The sequence below is a fragment of the Cynocephalus volans genome, chromosome 10 (assembly GCF_027409185.1).
Source record: "Cynocephalus volans isolate mCynVol1 chromosome 10, mCynVol1.pri, whole genome shotgun sequence".
NCBI lineage: Eukaryota > Metazoa > Chordata > Mammalia > Dermoptera > Cynocephalidae > Cynocephalus > Cynocephalus volans.
The window spans coordinates 102,338,738-102,366,652 of record NC_084469.1 but is presented as its reverse complement, the minus strand read 5'-3'; the positions used below and the strand labels follow the sequence as shown (position 1 = coordinate 102,366,652).

At 39.5% G+C, this 27,915-nt stretch overlaps 1 protein-coding gene across 1 annotated transcript; it reads left to right on the top strand.

Moving 5' to 3' along the window:
* Nucleotides 1–2,088: 2,088 nt before the first annotated feature.
* On the top strand, nt 2,089–22,310 carry LOC134387218 (zinc finger protein 121-like). Its single transcript, XM_063109623.1, has 6 exons — nt 2,089–2,419; nt 16,895–16,986; nt 17,892–18,018; nt 18,625–18,708; nt 19,562–19,638; nt 20,062–22,310. Exons 2-6 carry the CDS (start codon nt 16,954–16,956, stop codon nt 21,580–21,582), a joined length of 1,842 nt encoding a protein of 613 aa, XP_062965693.1. The 5' UTR covers nt 2,089–2,419; nt 16,895–16,953; the 3' UTR covers nt 21,583–22,310.
* Nucleotides 22,311–27,915: the final 5,605 nt, after the last annotated feature.

The following is a 27,915-nucleotide window of genomic DNA, read 5'->3' as shown; positions in this document are numbered from 1 at the left end:
TAAGATGAAAAATAGCGGAAATACTTCATAACATTGGATTTGGCCATGGTTTCTTAGATGTGATACCAAAAGCACTTTGCAACCAAAGAAAAAATACATAAATTGGACTTAATGAAAATTAAAACCTTTTGTACTTCAAAGGACACTCATGAACATTAAGTACTTTTATAGGCCAAAGGATACTATCAAAAGTGAATGAACACATGGAATGGAGAAATTATTTACAAGTCATATTTGTGATAAGGCACTTGCATACACAGTATATGAAGAACACTTAAAACTCAACAGTAAAGAGAAACAATCCAATACTAAAAAAAGACAAAGAATTTGAACAGACATTTCCCAAAAGAATGCATCAATTGGCTAACAAGCACATGAAAAGAGGCTCAATATCACTAGTTATTAGGAAATACAAATGTAAATAACATCACTTCATAGCATTAGGATGGCGAAAATGAAAAAGACAGGAAATAAGTGTTAGCCAGGACATGGAGAAATTGGAACCTTCAAATATTTCTGATGGTAATGTGCCATGGTACAGCCCCTGGATAAAACAGTCTGATAGTTCTTCAAAGTGTAGTTACTCATTGCCCAACAATTCATCTCCTCAGTACACATCCAAGAGAAACAAAAACCTGTATACACAAAAAGATATGTGAATAATCACAGCAGTATTACCTATAATAACTCAAAAGTGGAGGCAACCCAATGTCCTTCACCTGATGAACAGATACATATAATGTAGTACATCCTTACAAGGGAGTATAATTCAGCAATGAAATGGAGTATGTGCCACAACACAGATGAACCTTGAAGAAACATGCCATGTGAAAGAAGCTGTTCTCAAAAGACTGCATGATTTCATTTATAGGAAATGTCTACAAAAGGCAAATATATAAAGACCAAAAGATTTCTAGTTGCCTGGAGGTTAAGGAAGGAGGGAAATGGGAGCTATGATAGAAAAAAGTTCTTATAGAATGATGAAAAGTTTCTAAAATTTTGAAGATTTTAGAAAAGATTAAATTGTATAGTTTCAAATGGATTAACTGTATGATATGCCAATTATACCTCAATAAAGCTGTTCCAAAGAGCAAACAAAAGAGAAAATTATGACAATACCAACATCATCTAGACAGCGAAAAATGTCATGTCTACAAAGCATGTAGAGTAGTAAGAGGCAAGAACATATTAGCTACCATTCTATTTTTACTACTAAATATTAAAACTTGAACAATAAAGAGAAACAATCCAATACTAAAAAAGACGAAGAATTTGAACTAGATATAAAATCATTGCACTCAAAGGAGTATGATACTGATATTGGCATAAATAAATATATTATGGCACAGAAGGATCGAGAAACTAAGTGAATAATGCTTGGTATCAGTGCTATTTTACAACGTAGTATGGGAGGCCCTAGATCATCTGGTAAGACGTCAAAGATAAAAACAGAAATATGTATTTGAAAAAGAAAAATTAAACATTTCTAAAAAACATGACACTGAAAACTCAAAGAAATCGACCTGTAGAGTTTAGCATGGTGTCCCCAAAATAAAAAGAGGAAAGAGGAAATAAACAGCTAAAGATTGGACTGATTGAGTGGAGGAGATAGGCCATTTCATGGCAGGTTATTCAACAGGTGAGAATCACTACAAGGGCTCTAGGAATGTGGGTGGAAGCTGCCAGAAACGCTTTCGGGGTTCATCCGAGGGGGTGAGCTTGCACCCCGAGTCTTGCCCTTCTGGTCTATCCCACCGCAAGCTGCTCCTGGCCCCGTCTCCGTCCCCGCCCCCGCACGTAGCCCCGCCCCCAATATGTCTCTAACCTCTATCCTGTCTCTCGGCCTACTTTTGCCTCCAGCCCCCACCCTGAGCCTAGCCGGAGCCCATCAGCACCCACCCTGGAGGAAAACTAGAATTTGTCTGCCTGAAAGGGTCTGTCGTGCCTGAGGCCCCAGCCCCGGAGCCCCGCCCGGCCTGCGGCTGGAAGCGGAAGTGGACGTCAGCTGTGCGCCGCCGTCTCCGAGGACGCTAACTCGGCGCGTCCCGGGTCCTCATCACCCTCCGGCTGTGGCGAGCCCTTTGTGAAGGGGGCACCCGGAGACGGAGGGGGCTCGTTAAAGGACGGGCGTGACCCAGGTCGCGAGGGCCTGGCCCGCTCCGCTCGCGTCCGCCTGGGCTGCGGGTCCTCCTAGGGCCGAAAGGCCGCTCGGGCCGTCAGTCTCCCGCCTGGAGACGGTCGAGAAGTGCCTTAAGGGCGCGTCCGCGGGGTCTTTACATATTGTGTGCCCTCCTCTTCAAAAGCCTCCGTAGCAGCCTTCGTGAATTACTTTTCCAGAAGGAAGAGAATTTCCTCCGTTTGAGTCAGGTTGACTCCGGCCCCGAGCAGCTCACAGATCCGGAGAAACCGGCGCTTTTTGGTGAGCACTGGGTGGAAGTTGGCTCGAGGGGCCTCTTCCTCCTTTTCTTATGCAGAAGAATGTTTCATCTGAGAATGTGGCTGTTTCTTTGCGCATCATGTAATTATTGATAGATGACTTTCAGGCAGAAAGATAAAGGTATTTCTTAGGTGTGTAGGGTGTGCGTGTTTCTGTATGTGAATATAAATATTTGTAGACTCCAAGTCTTTTTTTTTTTTTTTTTTTTCTGTACAAACCTAAGAATACTCAGATGTTCTCTTTATATGAACTTCCCAGGGCCGTACAACACCACAGAGCTTCACAACCGGGGCCTCCAGGAAGAAAGGATGGAGGCTTTCTTACATTGGTACTAGAATAATTTAATTCACAGTTAACAGGATGGTTGGATTAAGTATAATTTTCCCCACATGTTTCTCTCCAAAAGTCTTAAACATACCTACTGGTCATTTGAACATCCAATACAATGAATACCCATCGTAGTAGATTCACATACTTTTAGTGTTTTTCTTGTTTCGTCTGTCCTCATATAGATAAGTACATTTTGTGGTGAACTATTTGAGATTAAGTTGAACATAAATTGTAGACGCGGTACTTTACCTTTAAATACGTGGTAATGCGTCTTCTAAAGATAAGCACATTGACCCACTAAAACCACGACAGTATTATTTTAATCAAGAAAATGAGAAACAATATCCTCTGATATCTATTCTGTGTAAAAAGCTAAAATTCTCCACATTGTTCCAAAATAAGTATTTTATGTTTTTGGATCTAGGATCCTTTAAAGGTTTCTGTATTGCCTTTGCCTACGTCTTTTGGTCTCTCTGGACCTAGATTAGTCCCTGTTGGAGACATCATATTGACTTTTTGAAGAGAGCCATACACTCTTTTAGACAGTCATTTGGATAGTTATGATTGTCTTCCCATGGAAATGAGAAGTATGTAAATTAGCCCATTTTTTTTTGTATTTCCTGTAACTGATAATTGGGTTCATAGCTGAGATTGGCAAGCTTTTTGTCTTTTTATAAAGGGCGAGATTGTAAGTACTTGATGCTTTGGTGGCCATAATGCTTCCAGCTAATGAGGTGTGTCTTTGTGGTGGTCATGCAGCCACTTAGTGTAGTAAATAGGTAGGCATGGCTTTGTTCCAGTAAAACCAAATGAACGAAAACAGACCAATGAGCCGTAGTTTGCCAACTCCGTGTTTAGAGAATTCAAGAGATAATTTGCAAAATGTTTTGCAGGTGATGTTATATACTTCCAATTGTATTTTATCAGGTAGACATACATATATATTGTCCCACTGTTAGTGATGCTAAGTTTGATACTTGCTTAAGGTAGTGATCATCACAACCCTTTTTTTCTTTCTCTTTTCAGCAATTTTTTTTAAAGATAGACTTTCCCTTTTGAATAAGAAAGTAATTTGTGGGTTGATATTTTGACACTCAGTATATCTTGTTCCCCAGCAACCTTTGTTCCCAATTCTTTAAGCATCCGTGACCATCTATGAGTAACTTGTACTGAGTAAATTCTAAATGTTTTTTTCCATATGTGGAGGTACATTGCCAGTGTAAGCTTTTAAGGCTGGATGTGTAGGTCAAAGGGAAAATGTACATTTAATTTTGCTGTACGTTATATTTTTTCTCTTCTGCAGATTTTGTACCATTTGGCAGTTTCTGAGTCAACTTTTTAAAAACTTGTTTAAAAATTATTCTGGGGAAAAATGAGAAACAGATTTTAGTTTTAACTGCCAGGCACTTGTTTTGAAAAAGTCAGTCAACATCCTGCTTATTTTCATCATGAGTAAGAATACTCAAATGTATTTTTGGAAGTATTGTGTTTTGGTTTATTTAGTATTGCAGACAGACATTTTATATGAGTCTTATTTAATTTTTGCATTGTAATTCGATTTTTGTATGCCTTCTGTTTGTGCTTAGCTATACTTTAACTTTTTTAAAAAATTAAATCATAGTTGATTATACATATTTTTGGGATTCAACGTTGACATATGTTGATCAAATCAATATTACTAGTATATATATTGTTACAAATTACACTTATTCTTTATGCTTCTTGTCAAATCTCTCCCTATCCCCCTCACCCTCCCACCGCCCACCACTGATAACCCTAGATTTCTTCTCTCCCTCTGAAAGAGTAATGGTTACTCTGTTGATTTGTTGCCTAGATGATCTGTCCAATGCTGAGAGGTGTGTTTGGGTCCCCCAATATTATCATAGAGCAGATGCTTCTTCTGTCACTTTGGAATGGGCTTTGTGGAGAAAGATATCCTCTTCTTTTCTTTGGTCTCTGCTGGTGACTCTCTTTGTGTCAATGCACTCCAGTGGCTGCTGGACCATCTGTGTGATGGTTGTGACATCTAACCACTTTTGGGGCAGCTGTGGTTACTGTGGTGTCTGTGGTGGGCCACACACATGGACTTGATGTTTTTCTCATGCTCCTTGGTGCTGGCTGGCGGTGTGCCTGGTTGTGGATGGGGCTCTGGTCCCGGATCCATGCACAGGCCCCCAGGTGGGCCCCAAGGCCCTGGTGGTGTGCCTGGTAGGGGGGTGGTTCTGGTCCCCTGGCGGCCTCAGGCGCTGGTGGTGTGCCTGCGCTGGAACTAATTTTTTCTTCTTTGCTTACTTCTGAAACAAGGGAACTTCCTGTGGGAACCGGTACTTGAGCTATGTTGTTGAGCTAAATTGCTGCTTTGCTGCTGTTTCCTTAGGGAATGATTTTTGTGCAGCCCAGGGTTTAATGGCTGACCTTATAGGTACTTCCAGCTCTCCAGAGACCCGGTTCACCTGGGTCGTATAGAATCTCTGATCTGGGCCTGAGTCTTTTCATCAAACTGCACCCCATGCAATTCTGTCCCAGTGTTCTCCCAGTGGGCCTGTCTCCCCCACTGCCCGTGTTCCAAACGCTTCCCATGGGATGGGCCCTGCGCTGGTCCCTTGTGATGACTCACTGGCCTCTAAATGGCTCCTTTTTTCAGTTGTTGTGTCTCCTCGCTACTTTGTGTGTCCACGGGAACCCTTGCTGTCCTGGGGGCCGCCAAGGCCCTCTTCTCCCCTGCCGCCTCCAAGCAACTCCATCCGAAGGGCACAGCTGCAGCTTCTGCTGGCTCCTGCTCCATGCGCTCAGCAGCTCCAGCCTTAAAGTGGTCGCGGCCCAAAATGCTCCAAGCAGTTTTTTCTTTCTCTCATTGTGGTTTCTCCCGCCTCCATGAACTCTGTAGGTCTCTCCTCCTCTTCCCCTGAGCTCTTGGCTGTTGTTACATTTTTATAGTTGTAAATTGGTTGATTTGTGGGGGAGAGTGACGCTGGGGACTGTCTATTCCACCATCTTGACCGGAACTCCTACTTTAACATTTTTTGTGTGGGGAATGGCAGTTGTCTGGCAACCACAAGTGATCATTGAATTTTTTTTAACAAACTAGGCTCTCTGCCAGCAACAGGGAAACAATGACCATCAAGTCAGATATCGTACTGATACCATGGAACTTACAATATACTAGGGAAGACATTTAAATGAATACTGGCAAGTATGTTCTATGGACTTAATGCACTGATAAGAGGAGGGAGGACATAGTGGGGAGGATTGATATTTAAGTTGAGAACAAAGCATGATTTAGCTAGTCAAGTCTTTAAGCTAGGATGAGGAGGTGTGGAGTAAGTGAGAATATTTCAGAAGTAGGAAATGTAGTGAGCAAAATTCCAGAGCAGTTGAGAACCTCGTATATTTGTTGTACTAAGGAGAGGGGGTTGGTTGAAGCAAAGGAGAGGAATGGGAGGTAGAAGGCAGAGCAGGGTTAGGACCAGAGGAATGTCAGTCTGAATTATATTCTAAGACCATGGGAGCTTGTGAAATCTTTTAAGCAGGAGAGTGATTTAAATCTAATTTGAATCTAAATTTCACATGTTTAGTGTAGAAGATGAATGCTTAAGGAATCTAGTCCATTGTTCCACAGGACATGTTGAAGCTGAAATCAATAAATTGATAACAGTCATAGTCAAGAGTTTGGGTCCTCAACATCCCTATGCACCCTTGTACACACATTTGAATTCTCTTACACGAATGAAACAACTGTATATTTTTACCTAACAGTATACAAAGGAAGAAGTTCTCACCCTTGCCCACAGTGACAAAGTGCACTGTTTCCCATCAGAGGCCTATTAATTTATCCTGAAATTTAGTGACACTCTCACTGAATATTCTGTTACTTAAACACTACATTGTAAATTTAACCTCTAATAAGTTGTATATGAAATAAGAATGTGAAGGAGATAGAAGTTAATGTTTAGTTTATATCAATGAACACTTGCATATAAACAGACACACAAAGATTTATATGAACAGGGTTTGATTTGACTGTTTTGAACCAAGACCCTGTTGCGGCTGCCCGTTACTTGCAGTGTATTCTGAGTTTCTTGTGCAAACCTTATCAATTCTTTTTGTGATTTTTTTTTTGGCTATATGTGATATAGCCAGTGGTTATTTCCCTTTTCTGCCATCATCTTGCCCCAGAATCAATTCAGGCTATTTGTGTTTCCAGGGGTGTGTGTGTGTGTGTGAGTGTGTGTGTGTGTGTGTGTGTGTGTCTGTGTGTGTGTGTGTGTGTGTGAGTGTGTGTGTGTGTGTGTGTGTGTGTGTGTGTGTGTGTAGGACACTCTGTATTTTTCACTTGCTTGATTTTTTTCCAGAGCACTTATTAACTGATATTTGAAATTTATTGCTTATCTTCTCCCATAGGATCTTGGGTCTTTAAGGCATGTGACATTTTCTCTGTAATTCTCTGCTCTCTGGTTAGTGCTTAGGACAGGGAGAAAACTTTCTCTTTTTTTTTTTTGGATAAGAAGGTGACATTTAATTTCTTTTTGTTGTTTGTTTGTTTTTCAACCCTCTCACTTTTTTAATAGATCTGGTATTTCCTTTGTGGGTAGCATAAAGAAATAATGCCCTGAGTCTAGCAGATAATAACAAAGTGCAGTTTAGGAAAACAAACCTTAAAAGAGTAAATTTCTACTACATGACCTTAACTTTTCTTTTTCCCTAATTTTATTTTGTCGATATACAATGTGGTTGATTATTGTGGCCCATTACCGAAACCCCCCTCCCCCCTCCCTCTCCCCCCTCCCATCCAACAATGTCCTTTCTGTTTGCTTGTTGTATCAACTTCAAGGAATTGTAGTTGTTATGTCTTCTCCCCCCCCCCCCCCCCCGCTGGCTTTTTTTGTGTGTGTGTGAATTTATTTATTTATTTTTAGCTCCCACCAATAAGTGAGAACGTGGTATTTCTCTTTCTGTGCCTGACTTGTTTCACTTAATATAATTCTCTCAAGGTCCATCCATGTTGTCGCAAATGGCAGTATTTCATTTGTTTTTATAGCTGAGTAGTATTCCATTGTGTAGATATACCACATTTTCCGTATCCACTCATCTGATGATGGACATTTGGGCTGGTTCCAACTCTTGGCTATTATAAAGAGTGCTGCGATGAACATTGGGGAACAGGTATACCTTCGACTTGATGATTTCCATTCCTCTGGGTATATTCCCAGCAGTGGGATAGCTGGGTCATATGGCAGTTCTATCTGCAATTGTTTGAGGAACCTCCATACCATTTTCCATAGAGGCTGCACCATTTTGCAGTCCCACCAACAATGTATGAGAGTTCCTTTTTCTCTGCAACCTCGCCAGCATTTATTGTTCAGAGTCTTTTGGATTTTAGCCATCCTAACTGGGGTGAGATGGTATCTCAGTGTAGTTTCGATTTGCATTTCCCGGATGCTGAGTGATGTTGAGCATTTTTTCATTTTTTCAATGTCTGTTGGCCATTTGTATATCTTCCTTAGAGAAATGCCTACTTAGCTCTTTTGCCCATTTTTTAATTGGGTTGCTTGTTTTTGTCTTGTAAAGTTGTTTGAGTTCCTTGTATATTCTGGATATTAATCCTTTGTCAGACATATATTTTGCAAATATTTTCAGAGAGAAAACTTTCTAATTGTCTGAAAGAGTCAAGTAATAAGCCAAAGCTGAAAAATCCAAAGGAGGTACAGAGCTCCAAGTTACTCCAGGCTCTAACAAGGGAAGCTCAAGTGTGTTAAGCCAATGAAAGTTCGTTAATCCGCTCTTCCTAATGCCCAGCTGCAATCTAGACCAGTGCTGTCCAGTAGAAATACAATGTGCTGGTCATATATATAAATTAAAAAGTTTCAGTATCCACAGTAACCTAAAAACAGGGCTGACTGGGCACCTCAGTTGGTTAGACCATGGTGCTGGTAACACCAAGGTCAAGGGTTTGGAGCCGTGCACCAGCCAACCACCAAAAAAGAGAAAGAAAAAGGAAAAGAAACGAGTATTTGTAGCAATTTATTTTACCCCATATAGCAAAACTATTAGTATGGAGACGTTTACATTCTTTTTGTTCATACTAAGTCTTTGAAATTCACTGGACACTAAATTTTAGTCAGATGTCCTTGATTTTTCTGTATATCTCATAAAATTAGCAGTTGAAAAAAGTATCTAAGTTGTTGCAAACATTTAAGGAATTTTCAAATAACAAAATCAAATATTTTTAATTTGAAGTTAATTTATTAAAATTAAGTAAAACAAAAAGTTCTGTACTTCAGCCATACTTAATTTTTATGAAATGATAACACCTATGGCTAGTGACTGTCATACAGCGCAGGTCTATACCGGCTTCTGGTTATGTGGTGTATAACAACACTGCACAAGATCAAACATTAGGGATCAACTTACCTGCATTGAAGTCCTGGCTTATCACTTCCTAACTAGATGACATTTGAATAATTACTTGTGTCGTCTGAATCTAGTTTTTTTTTTTCAGCACTAAATAGGGGTAATATTGTTTACTGTGAAGAGTTGGTAGGGTAATTAAGCGAGCTTATAAATATAATTCTGCTACTGCGAATTCAGATGTATTAGTCCTCAGTAAATGGCAATTGGTGTTAGGAATACTCATGTTAGAGACTACACCATTTCCCATATATCATCTGCAGAGTGAGCTAATGTATGATGACTGATGATGAAGTAATGGTTGTTGATTAATGACTGATAACAACTGGACTCTAAATAACCCTGAATATGGAGGAATGGAGATCACTATCTATTTAGAATCTAAAGCTATCCTGGAGTGTTCTTGGCATCTAGAAAAAGAGCATGAGGGCACATTTTACCCTACAGGCTTACAAAATGGCAGCCATTGATTTGGCCCATGGCCAGTCTTTGTTGATGCTTACTCTTAGAGAATCTGCTTTAGGCCTCCCCTATATAATATGAAGTCCTGTGGTCTGGGCCTAAGCATTTATTCTACCCTGCTGCTTCATCTTGGAGGCACTAAAGTGGGCTGGCTAGAGAATGATGTTTTGTAAGTCATTTCCCTAGTATGCATGCTTTGAAGAGACGTGCTGCTTAATCTTCTTAATGAGATTTGTCACCATGGGCAAATAGAGAGTTACTTTTCTCTGGGCTTAAGTTTCCTTACCTGTAAAATGAGACTATTACAGTTTGATGGGCAGCATGGCTCACCATCCCTTTTTCTGGCTTTAGGTGAGACAGAACTGCTGTGGCACTGTATGGCTTAGTGTGTATGTGTATGAGTTTTCTTGAGTGTGCAGCATTATATGGGAATTTCCTACTACGATGGAATAACATCTGCTCAACATGCCATTCCAAAGATTCCTCATCAGGGATGTTAGGCAACTTTTGAGTTCTATACCCAAGTCCTGGGAGAGTTTGTCCGTCATAAGTTGTCTCATCTTACTGGGTATTGTCTTGGCCAAGGGTTCAGGTCTGATAGGGGTGGTATTGTCCCTCATTGTCTTCAGCAGAGGTGATGTTGTCTGAGGGGTTATCATTTCCCACGATCACTTCTAGGGGTGGGTGATGTTGTCTGAGGCATTGTCATCTCTGGTGGGGTGACTGGGTGGCCTTCCCAGGTAGCAACCAAATATGGGAAGGTAGGGTCTTAAAGGTGTAGTGTGGCCTGAGATATTTGTGAGGCCCTGAGCAGAGTTTGTTTACATCGTTAAGGCTGATCACTAGAATCACAGATTATAAGAAATTGCTGGGGGTCCTGGGGCGCACTGTGCAAAGATTTGGGTGGCACTTTTTTCTGGAGTAGGATGTTACTATCCATAGATAGTATAAATTGGAAGCACGTGCATGATCTTGGGCCAGACAGAGCTTAGTGACTTGTTCTCAGCAATCTTACCTCGGGTGATGATGAATGGGTCAGAGGTGCACAGCATGAGCAGTTGGGTTAAAATTTGAGTAGTTAGCTGGCCATCGTCCTGAAGTTAGAATCTCTGGGACGGTTTGTTGAGGTTGGGTCAGTGTTAAACATTAGTGCCTTTGGTTCCATTTAACGTAAAGGACTGTAATTGGGTTGTCTGTATCCACACCAGATGGCACTTTGGGTGCAGTCCCTCCGGGACTGCCTTCCAACAAGAACACTTTCCCCATCCTGGGGTACAGTTGTGCACCAGGGATGTTTGGTTCCAACAGCTCTCCAATGTGGCCTGACTGGGGTCTAAAAGGAGCCCCAAAACTCAAACGGCCCAACAGGTGTACAGTAATGCCAGCAACAGTGAATATCCACATTTTAGTATTCTGTGCTTACCTGTGAGCTGCCCCACGTGAACACTTACCATAGGGCCATTTTAGAGCTTTTCTTTCATTGGTGATCCACCTGAGGTCAGAATGCGGATATGCTTATCATGTTGGGGATCTGTTCCTGGGATCATGATGGGGGCCATGACCAGGTTGTCATCTCCTGATGTTGCTGATATTTACCAATTTTAGTGCTTGCTCCCCTCTTTTGGAAATCCATAACATGCCTTCCGTGTGCCCTGATGCAATTATTTCTACCTCTTGTGGGGAGTTTTGATTAGGAGAAATAAGCCATCCTTTGAAGCTAGTATACATACCTAGGAATTGCAGCAGATATTAGTAACTCAAGCGGATAGGTGTGATTCCAGAGCAACATTGTGGATTTGTTCTCAGGAAAGTCTTGGGCTCTCTGTTACCAGGGGATCATACCTTACCACCTATCCCTAAGCAGGTCTCCAATGGGTATTAGAAGGGGAGATGATTGATATTTTAAATCTATAGGAGTCGTTGGGGGATTATATATATTGTTATATCTCAACAAGAAGGAATCCAATTCCACTAAACTTACCAGTACTGACTATGTGGCCATATGTACCCAATTATGTTCAGGGGAATGATAACCATAAGGCCTGAAATTTAGTATGGTTAACACCTGAGGTAAAAGGGCTGTCCACTTGGGTTTCCATTTGCCTTGCTGTAATTTAAGCAGCAAGAATTTTAGCACCACTTGCTTGATAAGGCCAGAAGCTTGTGGATGGTAGGCCAATTGGAAGTTCCATTGTATGTGCTGTTTGAGGGCCCACTGTTGGGGTGTGTGGGCTGTGAAGTGGGATCTTTGATGCAACTCTGCCACCTCAGGGTGTCCAAACAGGAAGGGTACATTTGGTAAAATAATTTTTCCATCACAGTGTTTCTCGTTGGGGACACAGACCAAGACTGGTATGTGTATCAATGGCAGTTATAGGGAAAGGGGAAGTGCCCGCCTAAGGAGGAAGCGGGCCAATGAAATCAACCTGCCATCTGGTAAAGGGGTATTCCTCTCAAGAAACCGAGGCATAACAAAGCAATTTCCAATGTTTGGTCAGGGAGCACAACTTACAATTGAGGACAGTTCACTTGGCCAGGGTTGTTGTGAAGGGAATGCTTGGGCGGTGGGCCCACATTATTGTATTGTGTCTGTGGTGCCTCCATGGGCCACCAACATATGGGCCCACTTGGCCATGGAGAAGGGTGTATGAAATTGGTGACCGAGGAAGGCTGGAACAGAGAGATTCTAGACTGAGATACAAGGGGAAAGTTGTGGGGAGGGCTTAGGTGGTCATAAGGGGAATCTTGGCAGAGCGGTAGATGTGGTTAGACCAGAGCAGGTGGTGACTGGTATACACGGGAAGGAATCAGCCTTGAGGTTAAGCGTTGCTCCAGGAGTGGTGGCACTGGTGTGGGCCAAAATATATGTGACCTTCATGTGGCTTAGAGCCTTGGCTGTTTCTTTCTAAATGGAGGCAGCCCACAGGGGGTGGCCTTGAATAGGGAACATTGGCCTGACCAAAGAGCTATCCCATTTGCAACCACCCAGGAGTCAGCAAAAATGTGGACCTGCCTTCAGTCCCCTGAGGAGCTGGGTCAGGAAGTGCCCTAAGGGCTGGTCCTTGGGGTGCCACTTTGGAGCCCCTTCCAAAGCCTCCAAAGCAACCCTTCTGAATTATTTCACAGAAGGAAAAGAATTTCTGCCAATCGTGGCACATTGACTTCAGCCTTCTTTCCTTATGCCTCTGGACCTGGCGATTATGGCGTGTTCAGGTGAGCACTGGGAGAAAGTTGGTTCAGGAGGGCCTCTACTTCCATTTCTTTAAAAAAAAATGATGTCTCTGAGAATTTGCCTTTGTCTTTCATGTCCTTTATTTATTTTTGACACATTACATTTGCCTAGAAAGATAAGATAGGTTTTCAGGTGTCTGCAGTGTGCATATTTCTATGTATGAACATATGTAGACTACCAGTTTTTCTACTAAAGAAAAATAAGAATTCTCAGCTATTCTCTTCATCTGAAATTCTGAGGCTTGTACATTCCCACAGCGCTTCAAAACAGGGGCTTCCAGGAAGAAAGGATGGAGTCTTTATCACACTGGTACTAGAATAATTGAATTTATTATTAACAGCATGTTTGGACTAAGTGTATTTTTTCCCACATTTTTCTTTTGAAAAATCTGAATCTAATAAATTTGAATATCTAGTACAAGGAGGTACCCATTATAGTAGATTTACTCATTTTCAGCATTGTTAATGTTTGCTCTCTTCTCAGATAATAAACACATTTTATGGGGAATTATTATTTGAATGTAAGTTGAGAATAAAATTGCATACATGATACTTGACCCTTAAATGCTTGGTAATTCATCTCCCAAAGATACAGACATTGCCGTACTATTATTTCACCTACGAAATTTTAAAAAATTTGTCATCTAATGTCTCCTTCATATAATAACTAGGATTTTCCACAGCGTTTCAACATATAATGTTGGGTGTTTGGGGATCTAAGATCCATTCAAGGTTTATAAATTTCAATTGTTTGTCTTTTCATTTAGAGCTGTCACTATTGTTTCTCTGTTATATTGATTTTTGAAAGTCACACTTTCTCTTAGAGAGTCACAGAATTAGATATTTCTGATTGTATTCTCATGGTGTGTTTAAATATTCCTCCATTACTTGCTATTTCCTATAAACCTGAAACTGGGTCCAGAGGATAAGTTGACAAATTTTGTTTGATAAGGGCTGACAGTAACTACAGTTTTGTGCTGCATAATAACGTTTCTGGCAGTGAGGGACCACATATATGACAGTGGTCCCATAATATTATACTGAAGCTGAAAAATTGCTATTGCCTATTGACTTTGTAGCCATTGTAACTTTTTAGCGCAACATATTACCTTTTCTGTTTAGATATTTACCATGGTGTCTTCATTATTCAGTACAGTAACATGCTGTAGAGCTTTGTAGCCTAGGAGTAACAGGCTATATCATATAGCATAGGTGTATAGTAGGGTATACTATCTAGGTTTGTGCAAGTATACTCTGATGTTTAAACAATGATGAAATTGCATAATGATGCATTTCTCAGAATGTTTCACCACCCTTAAGTGACACATGACTGTACTTTATGCTTTATGCCATATTTAAAAGATTCTGTCTGTCGCCCCACCATACGCTTTTAGTCATCATTACTGCTGTATTCACAAAGAGCATCCTTCACGTGGGCCCTCACTGCAAAGACTTCAGTTGTCACTTCATCAGAATCAGCCATACGTAATAGGATGATTAATGTAATGCGATGAATGTCTTTCCCATTGTCAAGAACCTTAACTCTTTGATCAGCCACAAAGGCTTGACCAACCCAATCCCTATATCTCTTCATTACAGATTCATTTTGTAGGATCATTGTCTGTCTCAATTACATATAAGCCTGGGTCCAGTGAAGAGACAGAAATCACTCGATTGCTTGTTTTAAACAGGAAAAGTATAATATAAAGATGAAAAGAAAACTAAACAGAGTACCTGAGGAAGGTCAAACTCTGTTGGGGGGCATCTTTCCAAGACTTGGCTTCAGACCTTGTTGGAGAAAGTCATTGCAGCCTATTGGCTAGTGAAGAAATTTACTGAGTTGCCTGCGCTGGAAGTGGTCAACAGTCATTTGGGAAGCATTGTACAACCCTCTGGAACGCGAACTAGTTGTCTTGGTAGGCAGATGTGCAGAAGGATAAATACTATGAAAAGGGTGGTTTTCTGAAAAGACCCATAAAATTGACAAGTATTGGGCACAGTTTAATTTTGTGCCATCATCTTGCCCAAGAACCAATTCACAATATTTGGGCTTTCAGAGTGGGGAGAGGATTGACAGTATTTTCTCACCTGCTTGATTTTTTTTTTAAAGATGGCCGGTAAGGGGATCTTAACCCAAGTGAGCTAACCGGCCATCCCTATATAGGGATCCGAACCCACGGTCTTGGTGTTATCAGCACCACACTCTCCAAAGTGAGCTACGGGCTGACCCACCTGCTTGATTTTTTTTTTTCCCATAGTACCAATGAATTGACGCATCAATTGCTAGGTCATTGCTTATCGATTTGCATGGGAATGTTGGATCTGTGAGGCCTGGGACATTTTTGTATATATCACGGCTTTGTACTCAGTGCCTTGTACAGGAGCAGAACTTCTTAATTATTTGTTGAAAGTATAAAGCAATAAGCCAGAGCTGAAACCTTCAAAGGAGACACAGAGCTCTACACTGCTCCAAGCTCCATCATGGGACACTCAAGGGAGTCAACCGATAAAATATTTCAATTTTCTCTTCTTCATCCTGCCCAACAGCTCTCTAGACCATTGCTGCCTAATAGAAACATAATGTGTAGGTCATATATTTAACTTAAAATTTTTCAATACCCACAAGAAACAAAGCAAAACCAAGTGAAATATATTTCTAATAATATTCCGTATATCCAAAATATTATTTCTGTATGTAGTCAGTATAAAAAATTGCAGTTTTTTATTCTTCATGCTAAGTTTTCAGAATTCATTAAAGACTAAGTTTTAATCAGATGTACATGATTTATACTTAGACCTGATCAAAATAACAGTTAAAAAGGTGGATTCTAGTGACCAAGTTTCCAAACATAAATTTAAGTTCTTCAATAAGTGAATCAAGTATCAATTTTTAAATTTTAACTAACTTAAATAGTAAAGTCTGCTTTTCAGTTATACTAGCTCATAATAGCACACGTGCTAGTGCTTACTGTATTGTGCAGTGCAATTCTGTATATGCTTTTGATCATATTGGGGAGTCACAAGAAACTCAAAAGTTCAGGCTTGAGACAAGGTAACCTGCATTCAGGTCCTGGTTCATCACTTCTAAAGTGTGTGAAATTGGACCAGTTAGCATTTTCTGAATGTAGAGGGTTTTTTTAGCTATTAAATTGGGGTAATATCTATTGTGAAGGGTTGATATGAAGAGTGGTATCTTGTGAAGAACTGAAGTGAGCTTATATATGTAAGGCTCCTGCTGAGACTTCTGACACATACTGCTTCTGATAAATGACAATCAATGTTACTAATATTCAGGGAGTATACCAGTTTTAGTGGTTTTCACATATATCCTCTGTAGAGAGAAATCTAATGTATAGTCTTAAAGACTGACAAGTAATGTTTGTTGATTAACAATTGATATGAAATAGGTCTCCAGATATCTCTGTAGCAGGACAGATGGAGATCGTGCTATCCATTTAGATTCACAAGTTGCCTTGAAATTGTCTTGGCATCATGGAAAGGACTGTTCAGGCACATTTCATTGTCATCCTCACAGGATGGCAGCCATTGGTTTGTCCTGTAGTAAACCCTGTTGATGCTCTTTTTCTGAGACTGCTTTTAGGTGTTCCTACACAGTAAAGAGTTCTGTGGTCTGGGCCTGAATGGTTATACTTTCGGTTTATTTCGGAGATGCTGAAGTGGGCCACAGTATGATGTTTTGTAATTCAGTCCCTGGTACATGTGCTTTGGGAGGGGGCTGTCATCACCATAGGCAAATAAAGAAATGTGTCTCAGGGCTTATGTTTCCTGATCCATAAAATGAGTCTATTACCCTTTATCCAATGTGTGGCGTGGGCCACTTTCCCTTTTCTGACTCTAGGTGAGACACACTGCTCTGGTAGTATGTGGCAGTCTAGTGTGTATGTGTGTGTTGTCTTGAGTGTGCAGGATTTTATGGGAATTTCATACTAGGATGTAATGACTTTTAGGCATATGAATGTGGGAATTATGGTCACCTCTGGGTTCTCTTGTTTCCTTTTCTTGCAGGAGGTCTTCTTTCTAAGAACCCGATCTGCCTTCATAAAGAAAAGATATAGGCAGCAAGGATGGTGGCTGACTATCTGATAAATTGTAATCAGGTATGCTACAAGTATATTTTTCTAAAAAATTACGTACAGTCAGCCAGCCCTCTGTATCTGTGTATTTCATATCTGCAGAGTCAACCAACCTTGAAAATATTCAGTCAATTGAAAATGTTTAAAAAAAAAACAACCCAATAAAAATAATACCAATAAAAACCCAATACAGTATAACAACTATTTACATTGTACTGAGTAGTATAAGTAATTCAGAGAAGATTTTAAGTATACGGTGTGATGTTTGTAGGTTATATGCAGATACTATGTCATTTTATATAAGGGACTTGAGCATCTGCAGATTTTGGTATCTTCAGGGGGTTCCTGAAACTAATCCCCAGTGGATAATGAGGGATGACTGTACTTGCATCCATAAGGTTGACACATTTTCCTCTAGGTGGACATATCTTCAGTTCCTGAAAGCAAATAAAGCCACACTCGTGGACAGAGTTTCTAGTTGAATGTTTTCAGGGAGTGGACCCTCTACATTGGTTAGGTACTGTTTTGAGAATCATCACAGTATTTCAGTAATTACATTATTTTGACCCTCATGGTGCCAAGTGCATGTTTCTTATTTAGCTTAGTTCTCTAACACATGATCAGGAAGATGAAAGTGCTTCTTTCCTCAAGGAGTTTATTCATACATTACAGTTTATGAAATATTTTAATGTGCTCAAGAATGTGCTGTCATAAAGGAAAATAAGACGAGAAGAGCTCCCAGTCCAGTTGTGGTGAGATAAGTTCATGTGTAAGAAGTACCATTAAAGCCATATGACTGAAAAAAAAAAAAAAGCCGTATACACTGGAGGAGATCGACAGTGAGTGAGTGTTGATAGGGAAGAATGCCTAAGAACATTGAACTTTTGGGGTAGACAATGGCTCAACCCAGCATGTGTATGATGATTTAGGACCCAGTGACCTTTGATGATGTGGCTGTGGACTTCAGTCGAGAAGAGTGGGTTTTATTGGATCAAACTCAGAGAAACCTATACAGAGATGTGATGCTGGAGAATTACAAGAACCTGGCCTTAGTTGGTAAGACTGCCACCAATTGTAGCCTCCTATGAAACAGGTACATATTATGTACTTATTGTGTCACAGGATTGATGATGTCAAATCTGAATAGATGGGAAATAACAGAGACATAGTTACTGCACTAGTGGGTTTTAATCTAGTGTAATAGTTTGCAAATGTGGTCCCAGGATCAGTAGCATCACTGTCACTCTATTTGAAGTGCACATTCTCACATTCCTATATTGACATACTGAGTTAAAAAGTCTGCTCTTGAGGCCTTGTCATTTGTGCTTTAACAAGCCCTGCAGATGAATCTGATTCACTCTAAAGTTGAGAATTACTGGGTAGTAGTTTCCCATGAGAATGAAGATTTGTTATTATACTTCAATTATTTCCTATTTGAATAAAACTCTTAGTGGTTTTTAAATGTGTAGTTAAGCCTAGATATACATACCAGGGTCAGAGATAACTCATCTTTCTGCCCCCAAAAGACATTGGTTATTTACATTTTGAAATTTTTTGAAATAATTTCACAGTTTTTTTCAGAAATGTAATTCCTGTTTCCAGGGTACATTTGTCTTGTCGTCCATAAGCCTCTTCCACTGATGTGTCTTTCCCTATGTACAGGATACCAGCTGTTCAAACCCAGCCTGATCTCTTGGCTGGAGGAAGAAAAAGAGTTGAGGACAGTGCAGAAGAGAGTTCTCCAAGGTCAGTGTTGGTGAAGACCATTTCTGGTCAGTTATAAGTTTAGTATGTTTGGAAGTATCTTAGTGCGTTTTGTGTTGCTATAACGATATACCTGAAACCGGAAACTACCCAATTTATAAACAATAGAAGTTTACTTGGCTTATAGTTCTGGAGGCCAGAAAGCCCAAGAGCTTTGCTGCCAGCATGTGATGTAGGCCTTTGTGCTGCATCATCCCATGGTGGAAGGGGGAAGGGCCAGACAGTTAGTGAGCAAGAGAGGGCAGAAATTGCTTTTATAACAACCAGCTCCCTTGATAAACACATTCCTCTGTTTATGATAGTGGAGTTCTTACAGCTTAATCACCACTTGATGGTCCCACCTCTTAATACTATGATAATGGCAATTAACTTTCAATGTGAATTTTAGAGTGGACATTTAAACCATGAGAGGAAGTATAATGAGGAAACTTTTTAATATGTACTTTGTCACAGAAGATGACACCCTTAGACTCAGAAGTTTTAGAATATCTTCAACTTTCCATATTTCATCTACCGAGACTTTTTTCTGTGATTGCATTAAACTGTAATGCCCTTTGTGCAGAATATTCCTACTTCCCTTTCCTAAGAATAGTGATTTTTTTGTTCATCATCACATTTAATTTGTATAGAATAAACTGTTAAAAAAAAATTAGAAAATTTAGAACCAATGTTGTTGTGATTCCCAAATTCTAGACATAGCCAAAGTGCCCAAAATTATCTTTGATTTATTTTTTAACATATTTAATATGAAAACAAACACAAATGAACTTTATCATTTTTAAGTTACTTAACCTTTTGTTGTGCAAACCTTTATTTTTTTTCTGTTTTACTTCAGAATGGCAACTTAAAAACAAAGGGTCAGCACTTCGGCAGGATATTATTCGGTTAAAAACAACAAATGGGATACAATTGGTAAGCTTAACAAGGGAGATTTCTTATTGACCACACTCAGAAAATACTGGGGAATTCCATTATGGAAAATCAGCACCTATGAGATTTGAGAGTAGTGTTTACCCAAGAAGGAGGAATGTCTCCAGAGGGATATTCTGAATATGATGAATTTAGGGATAAACTAACCTATGTAACTAGGTATTAAGGTCTTTTTAAACTGTTGAAAATATGGAAGAAACTTAAAGTTAGAGCAGATGGCACAGGATTCTTACTGTAGGGTTTCTTTATTCATCTTAAAAAGAAATCCACAGAGCAGGAACTGTATGCATACAATGACAATGGAAAAAGTCATAAACATTGTAATAATGTTTCTGTCTTCAAATGGGGGAATCTATTAAAAACTCTAAAAAATGCTGTAATCATCATCTATGCCTTCGTCAACAGGCAGGAAGCCACCATGGAGGGGAACTCTATGACTGTAAGCAATGTGGAGAAACCGCCAGTGAACACTCATGCCTTAAGACACACACGAGAACTCAAAATACAAGGAATACTTGTGACTGTAACCAGTATGGAAAAGACTTTCCTAATCTGCACAAGAAAACCTCTGTGGGAGAAAAACTTTCCATGTTGAATCACTGTGAAAAAACCTTTAGCCTTACTCCAGATGTTGTTTCCCAGAGCACGTACATGCCTGACAAATCCTTTGAATGCAGTGACTTTGGGAAAGCGTTCCTTAACAAGTCACACCTTCAGGCACATAGGACAACTCAAAGTGGGGAAAAACTATACAAATGGAAGCAATGTGGGAGGGCTTTTTCACACACCACAAGCCATTCTGTGCCTGCTCTAATAAGTACTGTAAAAAAGCCCTATGAATGTAAGGAATGTGGGAAAGTCTTTAGATATTCCTCACACCTAAATAATCACGTGCGAACCCACACTGGGGAGAAACCCTATGAATGTCAGGAATGTGGGAAGTCCTTCACTATTTCTTCAAGCCTAACTGAACATATAAGAATCCATACTGGAGAGAAACCCTATGAATGTAAGGAATGTGGAAGAGCATTCACTCGGTGCTCAGGCCTTTCTAAACATGTACGAACACACACTGGAGATAAACCCTTTGAGTGTAAGAAATGTGGAAAAGCCTTTATTGACCACTCAAATCTTACTAAACATGTACAAACACACATGGGAGAGAAGCCCTATGAATATAAGGAACGTGGGAATGCTTTCACTGAGCACTCAAATCTTACTAAACGTGTGCAAACATATGCTAGAGAGAAGCCCTATGAATGTAAGGAATGCGGGAAAGCCTGCACTACGTTTTATCTACTAACTGTACATCTAAAAACTCACACATGGGAGCCTTTTGAATGTAAGGTGTGCAGAAAATCTTTTAAATATTCATCGTACCTTAATAATCACTTTCTAATTCACACTGGAATAAAACCATATAAATGTAAGGACTGTGGGAAAGCCTTCCTTTTTTCCTCAACTCTACGTACTCATGTAAGGATTCACACTGGAGAGAAACCCTATGAATGTAAGGAATGTGGGAAAGCCTTCTCATTTTCTTCAAACCTAACTATACACGTAAGAACTCACACTGGAGAGAAACCCTATGCGTGTGAGGAATGTGGGAAGTCCTTCACTCAGTCCTCAGGTCTTGCTAAACATGCACGAACTCACAGTGGTGAGAAGCCCTATGAATGTAAAGAATGTGGAAAAACCTTTACTACAAACTTTGGTCTTATTGAGCATATAAGAACTCACACTGGAGAGAAGCCCTTTGAGTGTAAGATGTGTGGGAAAGCATTTACATATTTTTCAAACCTTTCTGTACATCAGAGAACTCACACTGGACAGAAGCCCTTAGAGTGTGAGATATGTGGGAAAGTATTTACACAGTTCTCAAGTCTTAATAATCACATACAAACTCACAGTATTCAAAAACCATAGGTATGTAAAGAATGTGGGACGTCCTTTATAACACATTCCTTAATATTCCCATGTGGTCCTGCACTGGAGAAAAACTATATGAGTGGAAACAATGTGCCTAAGCCTTCACTTATTCCAGTTCACTTCAAGTACAGGAAAGAAGTTACACTGGAGAGAAACCACACCTGTGTTACAAACATGCAGCCTCCAGGTATTCCTATGAAGTCCTATGAACATAGAAAATGTAGAAAATCCCTTAGTTGTCCCAGTTCACTTCAAATACATCAATGAACTCATACTAGAGAGAAATCCTATGAAAGTCAGGAATGTGGGAACACCCTCGCTAAATATTTCAGGTGTTTATGGACAAGTAAGTTATTTACAATGGTGAAATCCCTGTTAGTAAGGAATGTGGAGAAGACTACTGGATCCTCAAGACTTCCTTTATTCATCATAACTCACTAGAGTGAATGTAAAGAAAATGAGAAGACCTTCCTTCATTCCACAAACATTATATGTCTCTGTGAACTCACAGTCAAGAGAGACCTCTGACTTAAATGGCATTGCCTGGATGATGTCCCCCCTGAATTTTCACTTTGAACACCTAACCCCTAGTACCACAAAATGTAACCCTGTTTGTACAGAAGGTTTTTAAAGGGGCAGTTGAATTATGCATGGAAAGCTGTTATTATTTCAGGTGTTGCTAAATAAGTAACATCTTGCAGTACAGAGAAACCCTATTAATGAAAGTTACATCGGAAAATTGTAGTTCTGCTCAATAAAGTTCATTTGCAAACTAAGAGTGAAGAAATCTTTATGAACGTAAGTAAATGTTGACAATCATTTTTTCCATTTGATTGTCCTTTATCTGTAATCAATATAGCTTAACTCAAGTATGAATGTAGAGAATATGGGAAGTGCGTCCCTGAGTTCTGAAATCCTATGATGTTCTTTCGGAGACATGGTTGTATAGATCTTTTTTGAATATTTTGGAGTTTGCTCTGGCCATTCCTGGTTACATTGTGTCTTTCCCATAATAGCCAAGCCAGTTCACTCAAGTTGCTATACCTTTTAAGTTGCAACCTAGCCAAACATTAGCCTAATAGATTCAGATTTTGTTTTACTTTAGCCACCTGGATTCTCCAGTTGCATTGACCTGGTCGTTGTGAAGACCATAACCTGTTGACTGCATATACTGCTCACCAAGTCTACCTATGGTGGGTCAACAACAGGTTAGGGGAGTGGATATAATACATTTCTTTAAATATTTTTGAAGGATTTGTTTAATTGGAGCAGTTTTAGCTTTGTAGCCAAATAGAGAAGGAAGATGCAGAGATATATAATCTCTGCCCCACATATACTATTTAGCCTTCCCCATTATCAACACCACCCACCGATTTATACATCTGTTGTAATTGATGAATCAATATCAATACATCATTGTCACCCAAAGTCCATCGTTTATGTTAAGGTTCACTCGTAGTGTTGTTCATTCTGTTGTTTTGGAGAAATGTATACTGGCCTGTACTCACCAATATAGTATCATGCATCGTGTTTTCATTGATCTAAAAATTCATCCCTCTCTGTATCGTAACTCTGGGCAACCACTGACCTTTACTGTCTCCATGCTTTTACCTTTTCCAGAATGCCATGTACTTGGAATTACACAATATTTTGCCTTTTTAGATTGACTTCTTTCCTTCAGTAATATGCATTTAACTTCCCTCCATATCTTTCCATGGCATGATAGCCTATTTTCTTTTTAGAGCTGTTTTAATGTTTTATTGTCTGGATATATCACACTTTATAGCCATTCATTTATTAAAGCACATCTTGATTTCTTCCAAGTTTTGGCAGTTGTGAGTAATTCTGATAAAAATACCTGTGTACAGGTTTTTGTGGGCACTTTACTTCTTTGGGTAAATAACATGGAGTGATGTATTAGTTCATTTCTGTTGCTTATAACACAATACCTGGAACTGGGTGATTTATGAGCAAATGAAATTGACTGCTTACAGTTTCTGAGACTGGGAAGTCCAAAGTCCAGGGAACACATCTGGTGAGAGTTTACTTTGGTGGTAGCTTTACATCAATGCAGAGGTCTCACATGGCAGAAAATGGCAGATCAGAGAGAGAGACTCGTGCTCTCCTTTTAAAGTCCTCAGAACCATGCCCATGACCACCTTTATTAACCGATTCACTATGGCATTGCTGTACACTCCAATCACCTCTTCAAGGCCCCACCTTTCAATTACCATAATAGAATTTCCCACCCTCAACAGTTAACAGTTGGAATAAGCTTCTAATTTATGGACTTTGGAGGATACAATTCAGTCAATCCACAGCAAATGCAATCTCTAGAGACTGGTAATACATTTGCTTATGTAAGAAATTGCCAAACTGTCTTCCAGAGAAGTAAGCTTTACCATTTTGCATTCCCACCAGCAGTAAGTGAGAGTTTCTCTTATTCCAAATCTTCAACAGCGTTTGGTGTTATCAGTTTTCTGGATTTGGCCATTGCAATAGGTGAGAAGTGGTATATCACTGTTGTTTTGATTTCTGTTTTCTGGATGATATATGATGTGGGTCATGTTTTCATGTGCTTATTTGCCATCTATATGTCCTTCATAGTAAGATGCCTGTCTTTTACCCTTTTTAATCATGTTGTACATTTTCTTATTATTGAATTTTTAAGAGTTCTTTGTGTGTTTTGGCTGACAGGCCATCATCAAATATCTTTTGCAAATATTTTCTCCTAGTGCGTGGCAAGTCTTTTCATTCTCTTGATGGTATCTTTCACAGAGCAGAAATTTTTAATTTTAATGACTTTCAGTTCATGTTGTATCTAAAAAGTTATCACCATATCCAAAGTCTTCCAGGTTTTCTTTTATGTTCTTGGGTTTTTATATTGTTCATTACATGTAGGTCTGTGAAGCAGTTTGAATTAATTTTTGGGATCAGTGTAAGGCATTTGTCAATATTTATTATTTTGCATTTGTTTATCCAGTTGTTCCAGTACCATTTGTTAAAAGAGCCATATTTGTTTATTGTATTGGCTTACTCCTTTCTCAAAGATAAGTTGATTAAAAAAAAAAAAAAGGTTGATTTCATTTGTGTAAATCTATTTCTGGCCTCTCTATTCTGTTCCATTTATCTATTTGTTCTTTTGCCAATGTCACACTGTCTCCATTACTGTAGCTTTATAATAAGTCATGGAGTCAGGAGCTGTCAGTCCTCCAAGTGTGTTGTTCTCCTTTAACATTATGTTTACTGTTCTGGGTGTTTTGCTTCTCCACCTGAACTTTAAAATCAAGTTGTTGGTATCCAAAAAATAACTTGTTGGGGTTTTGATGGGGATTGCATGAATGTAGAGACCCAGTTGGAAGAACTGACATCCTTCTATACATGAACATGGAATATCTCTTCATTTATTTACTTCTATCCTTGATTTCTTGATTTTGTTAATCAGATTTGCAGTTATTCTCTTATAGTTCTTTTATATATTGTTGGATTTATACCTAAATATTTCATTTTGAGTGATGTCAGTATAACTGTTATTGTATTCTTTTTTTCAAATTTCACTTTTTCATTTCTGGTATATATGAAAGCTGTTAACTTTTGTATTATAATCTCGAATTCTCTAACCTTGCTGTAATCACTTGTTAGTTTCAAGATTTTTTTGATGGTTCTTTTGAATTTTCTGCATAGACAATCATGTAATCTGCACACAAACACAGTTCTTCTTTCCCATTCCACATACCACTTCTTTTCATTTTTTTTTTTTTTGTCTTATTGTATTTGCTAAGATTCCAGTAGGATGCTGAGAAGCTGTGGTGAGAGGGGACATCCTTGCTTTGTTCTTGATGTTAATGGGGAAGCTTGGAGTTTGTCGCTGTTAAGTATAGTTTTTTTGTAGATATTCTTTCTGAAGTTGAAGTATACTTCAGTTCCTAATTTCCTGAAAGTTTTCATCATTAATGAGTTTCTGTTTTATCAAATGCTTTTTCTCCATCTATTGATATGATCATGTGATTTTTCTTCTTTAGTATGTTATGTGATGGATTACATTATTGATTTTCAAATATTAAGCCAGCTTTTATACCTTGGATAAAACCCATTTGGTGGTGGTGTACAATTCTCTTTATACATTGTTCATTTTGATTAGCTTATTTTGTTGAGAATGATTGCATCTTAAGTTCATGAGAGACATTGTTCTGTACTTTTCCTTTCTGGCATTGTGATTTGAACCTGTTTCCAACTTAAATTGAACCCACCAACTCCTAGTTTGAGAATGGAGTTCAGGGAAGTTGAGAGTGATGGCATGGGGCCAAGATAGAAGCTTACAGTGATTAAGCTTTTTTGTGTGTGTGTGACCAGCAAGGGGATCGCAACCCTTGGCTTGGTGTTGCCCACACTGTGCTCAGCCAGTGAGCACACCGGCCATCCCTATATAGGATCCGAACCTGCGGCGGTGGTGCCACTGCACTCCCAGCGCCGCACTCTCCCGAGTGAGCCACGGGGTCGACCCTACAGTGATTAAGTTTTTAAGGAGATTAGGTAACCTAGACTTAGATCAGTATCATAGAATAGAAGATGAATGAAGCAATTCAAGAGTTCTGAAGATGGTAAAATGGAGAGAATAAAGTAATTCCCTCATGTCTTCATTTACTAGAGGATATAGTGCACTTAGTGCTTGAGTGGTTGATTAAGGCATAGTGAAAAAATTTAAACAAAGGGTATTCTTAGGGAACTTATAAGGTAATGGAGCAGACTGTCATCTAGCCAACTGATAAGGGATTGAATTGTGTCCCCAAGTTTTATGTATTAGAAGCTTGATCCCCACTGTGACTGTTAAGAGACTGGGAAATCCTATTGTGGTAATTGAATGGTGGGGCCTTGAAGAGGTGTTAAGATTCTGAGGATCATGCCCTAATGAATGGATTGATAATGGTGGTCATGGGCATGCCTCTGAGGGCTTTAAAAGGAGAGCACATGAGAGTTTCTCTCTCTCTCTCTCTCTGCTTCTACCATCTTACAATGTGATACCCTGTGTCGCTAAAGCCACCGCCAGGGAAGGCCTTCACCAGATGTGTTCCCTGAACTTTGGACTTGCCAGCCTCAGAAACTGTAAGCAATAAATTTTGTTTTATTTATAAATCACCCCAATTTCAGGAATTTATGTTATAAGCAACAGAAACAGACTAATACACCAACCAAATAAGTGTATTATTATGAATTGATGAGGGTCTGGAAGTCAAGTAGAGGACAGTTTTCTCTTATCTTTATATGGCAGTAATGAAAGGTAAGAAAAAAGCTGATTTTTCAAGCTGAGACCAAAAAGAGAAGATGTAAGAGTTAGCCACGTTGAAAGGGAAGGGGGTGGAAGGTGGGGAAAGGGATTTATGAATTGGCTGAGTACATTTCTAGGGGAGGTGGGAGTGCTTCAAGAGCTTCCCCTAGGTTTCACACTGGACTTATTTTCTATGGCTGGGAAAAAAGCTGAAGGAAGAATCTATTCTTCAGTATGAAGCTGTCAGGAAACATAAGTGATAATGTCCTCAATTGATGTAAATCAAGGGAAAATAGGAAGAGGCATGTATGTTTTTTAACTTCATGAATAATGAATTCAAGGAATTAATCACAACCAGTGGCTAAGCATTGGGAAATAAGTTTTTTATAAATGTTCTCTCTCTCCACGGGCCGGCCCGTAGCTCACTCGAGAGAGTGCGGTGCTGATAACACCAAGGCCACGGGTTTGGATCTCATATAGGGATGGCCAGTTAGCTCACTTGGTGCTGACAACACCGAGTCAAGGGTTAAGATCCCCTTACCAGTCATCTTTATTAAAAAAATAAAAAATAAATAAATGTTCTCTTATGTTAATTATCAATCTTAGCAAATTTGGTTTTTTTTGTTTGTTTGTTTGTTTTTGGCAGCAGTCGAGTACAGGGATCTGAATCCTTGACCCTGGTGTTACAACACCATGGTCTAACCACCTGAGCTAACCAGCCAGCCCTTAGCAAATGTTTGTGCCCCTAACAGAGAGTCAGAACCACTTTGATTGGTTTTGTGGTCAACTGGGGTTCTTTCTCCCACCCAAACTCTGCCTCCCTGAGGGAATGTTCAGAGTAGCCATTCCTGTGAGACTTTTTTTAGACACACAGCTAAGGGGTTGGACTCTTCTATAGGTAAATGACTAGAAAACTCCTTTCAATGTGGGCTGCCAGAAAGCTCTGAAGTGGCCAGGTTTCTTGGACATATCCAAGTAATCTTTATTTGCCACTTAGGGGTCCTAATGAAAGAGCTGGAGATAGTAAAATAATTGATGAGATTTCTGAAGATAAATTTGGTAAG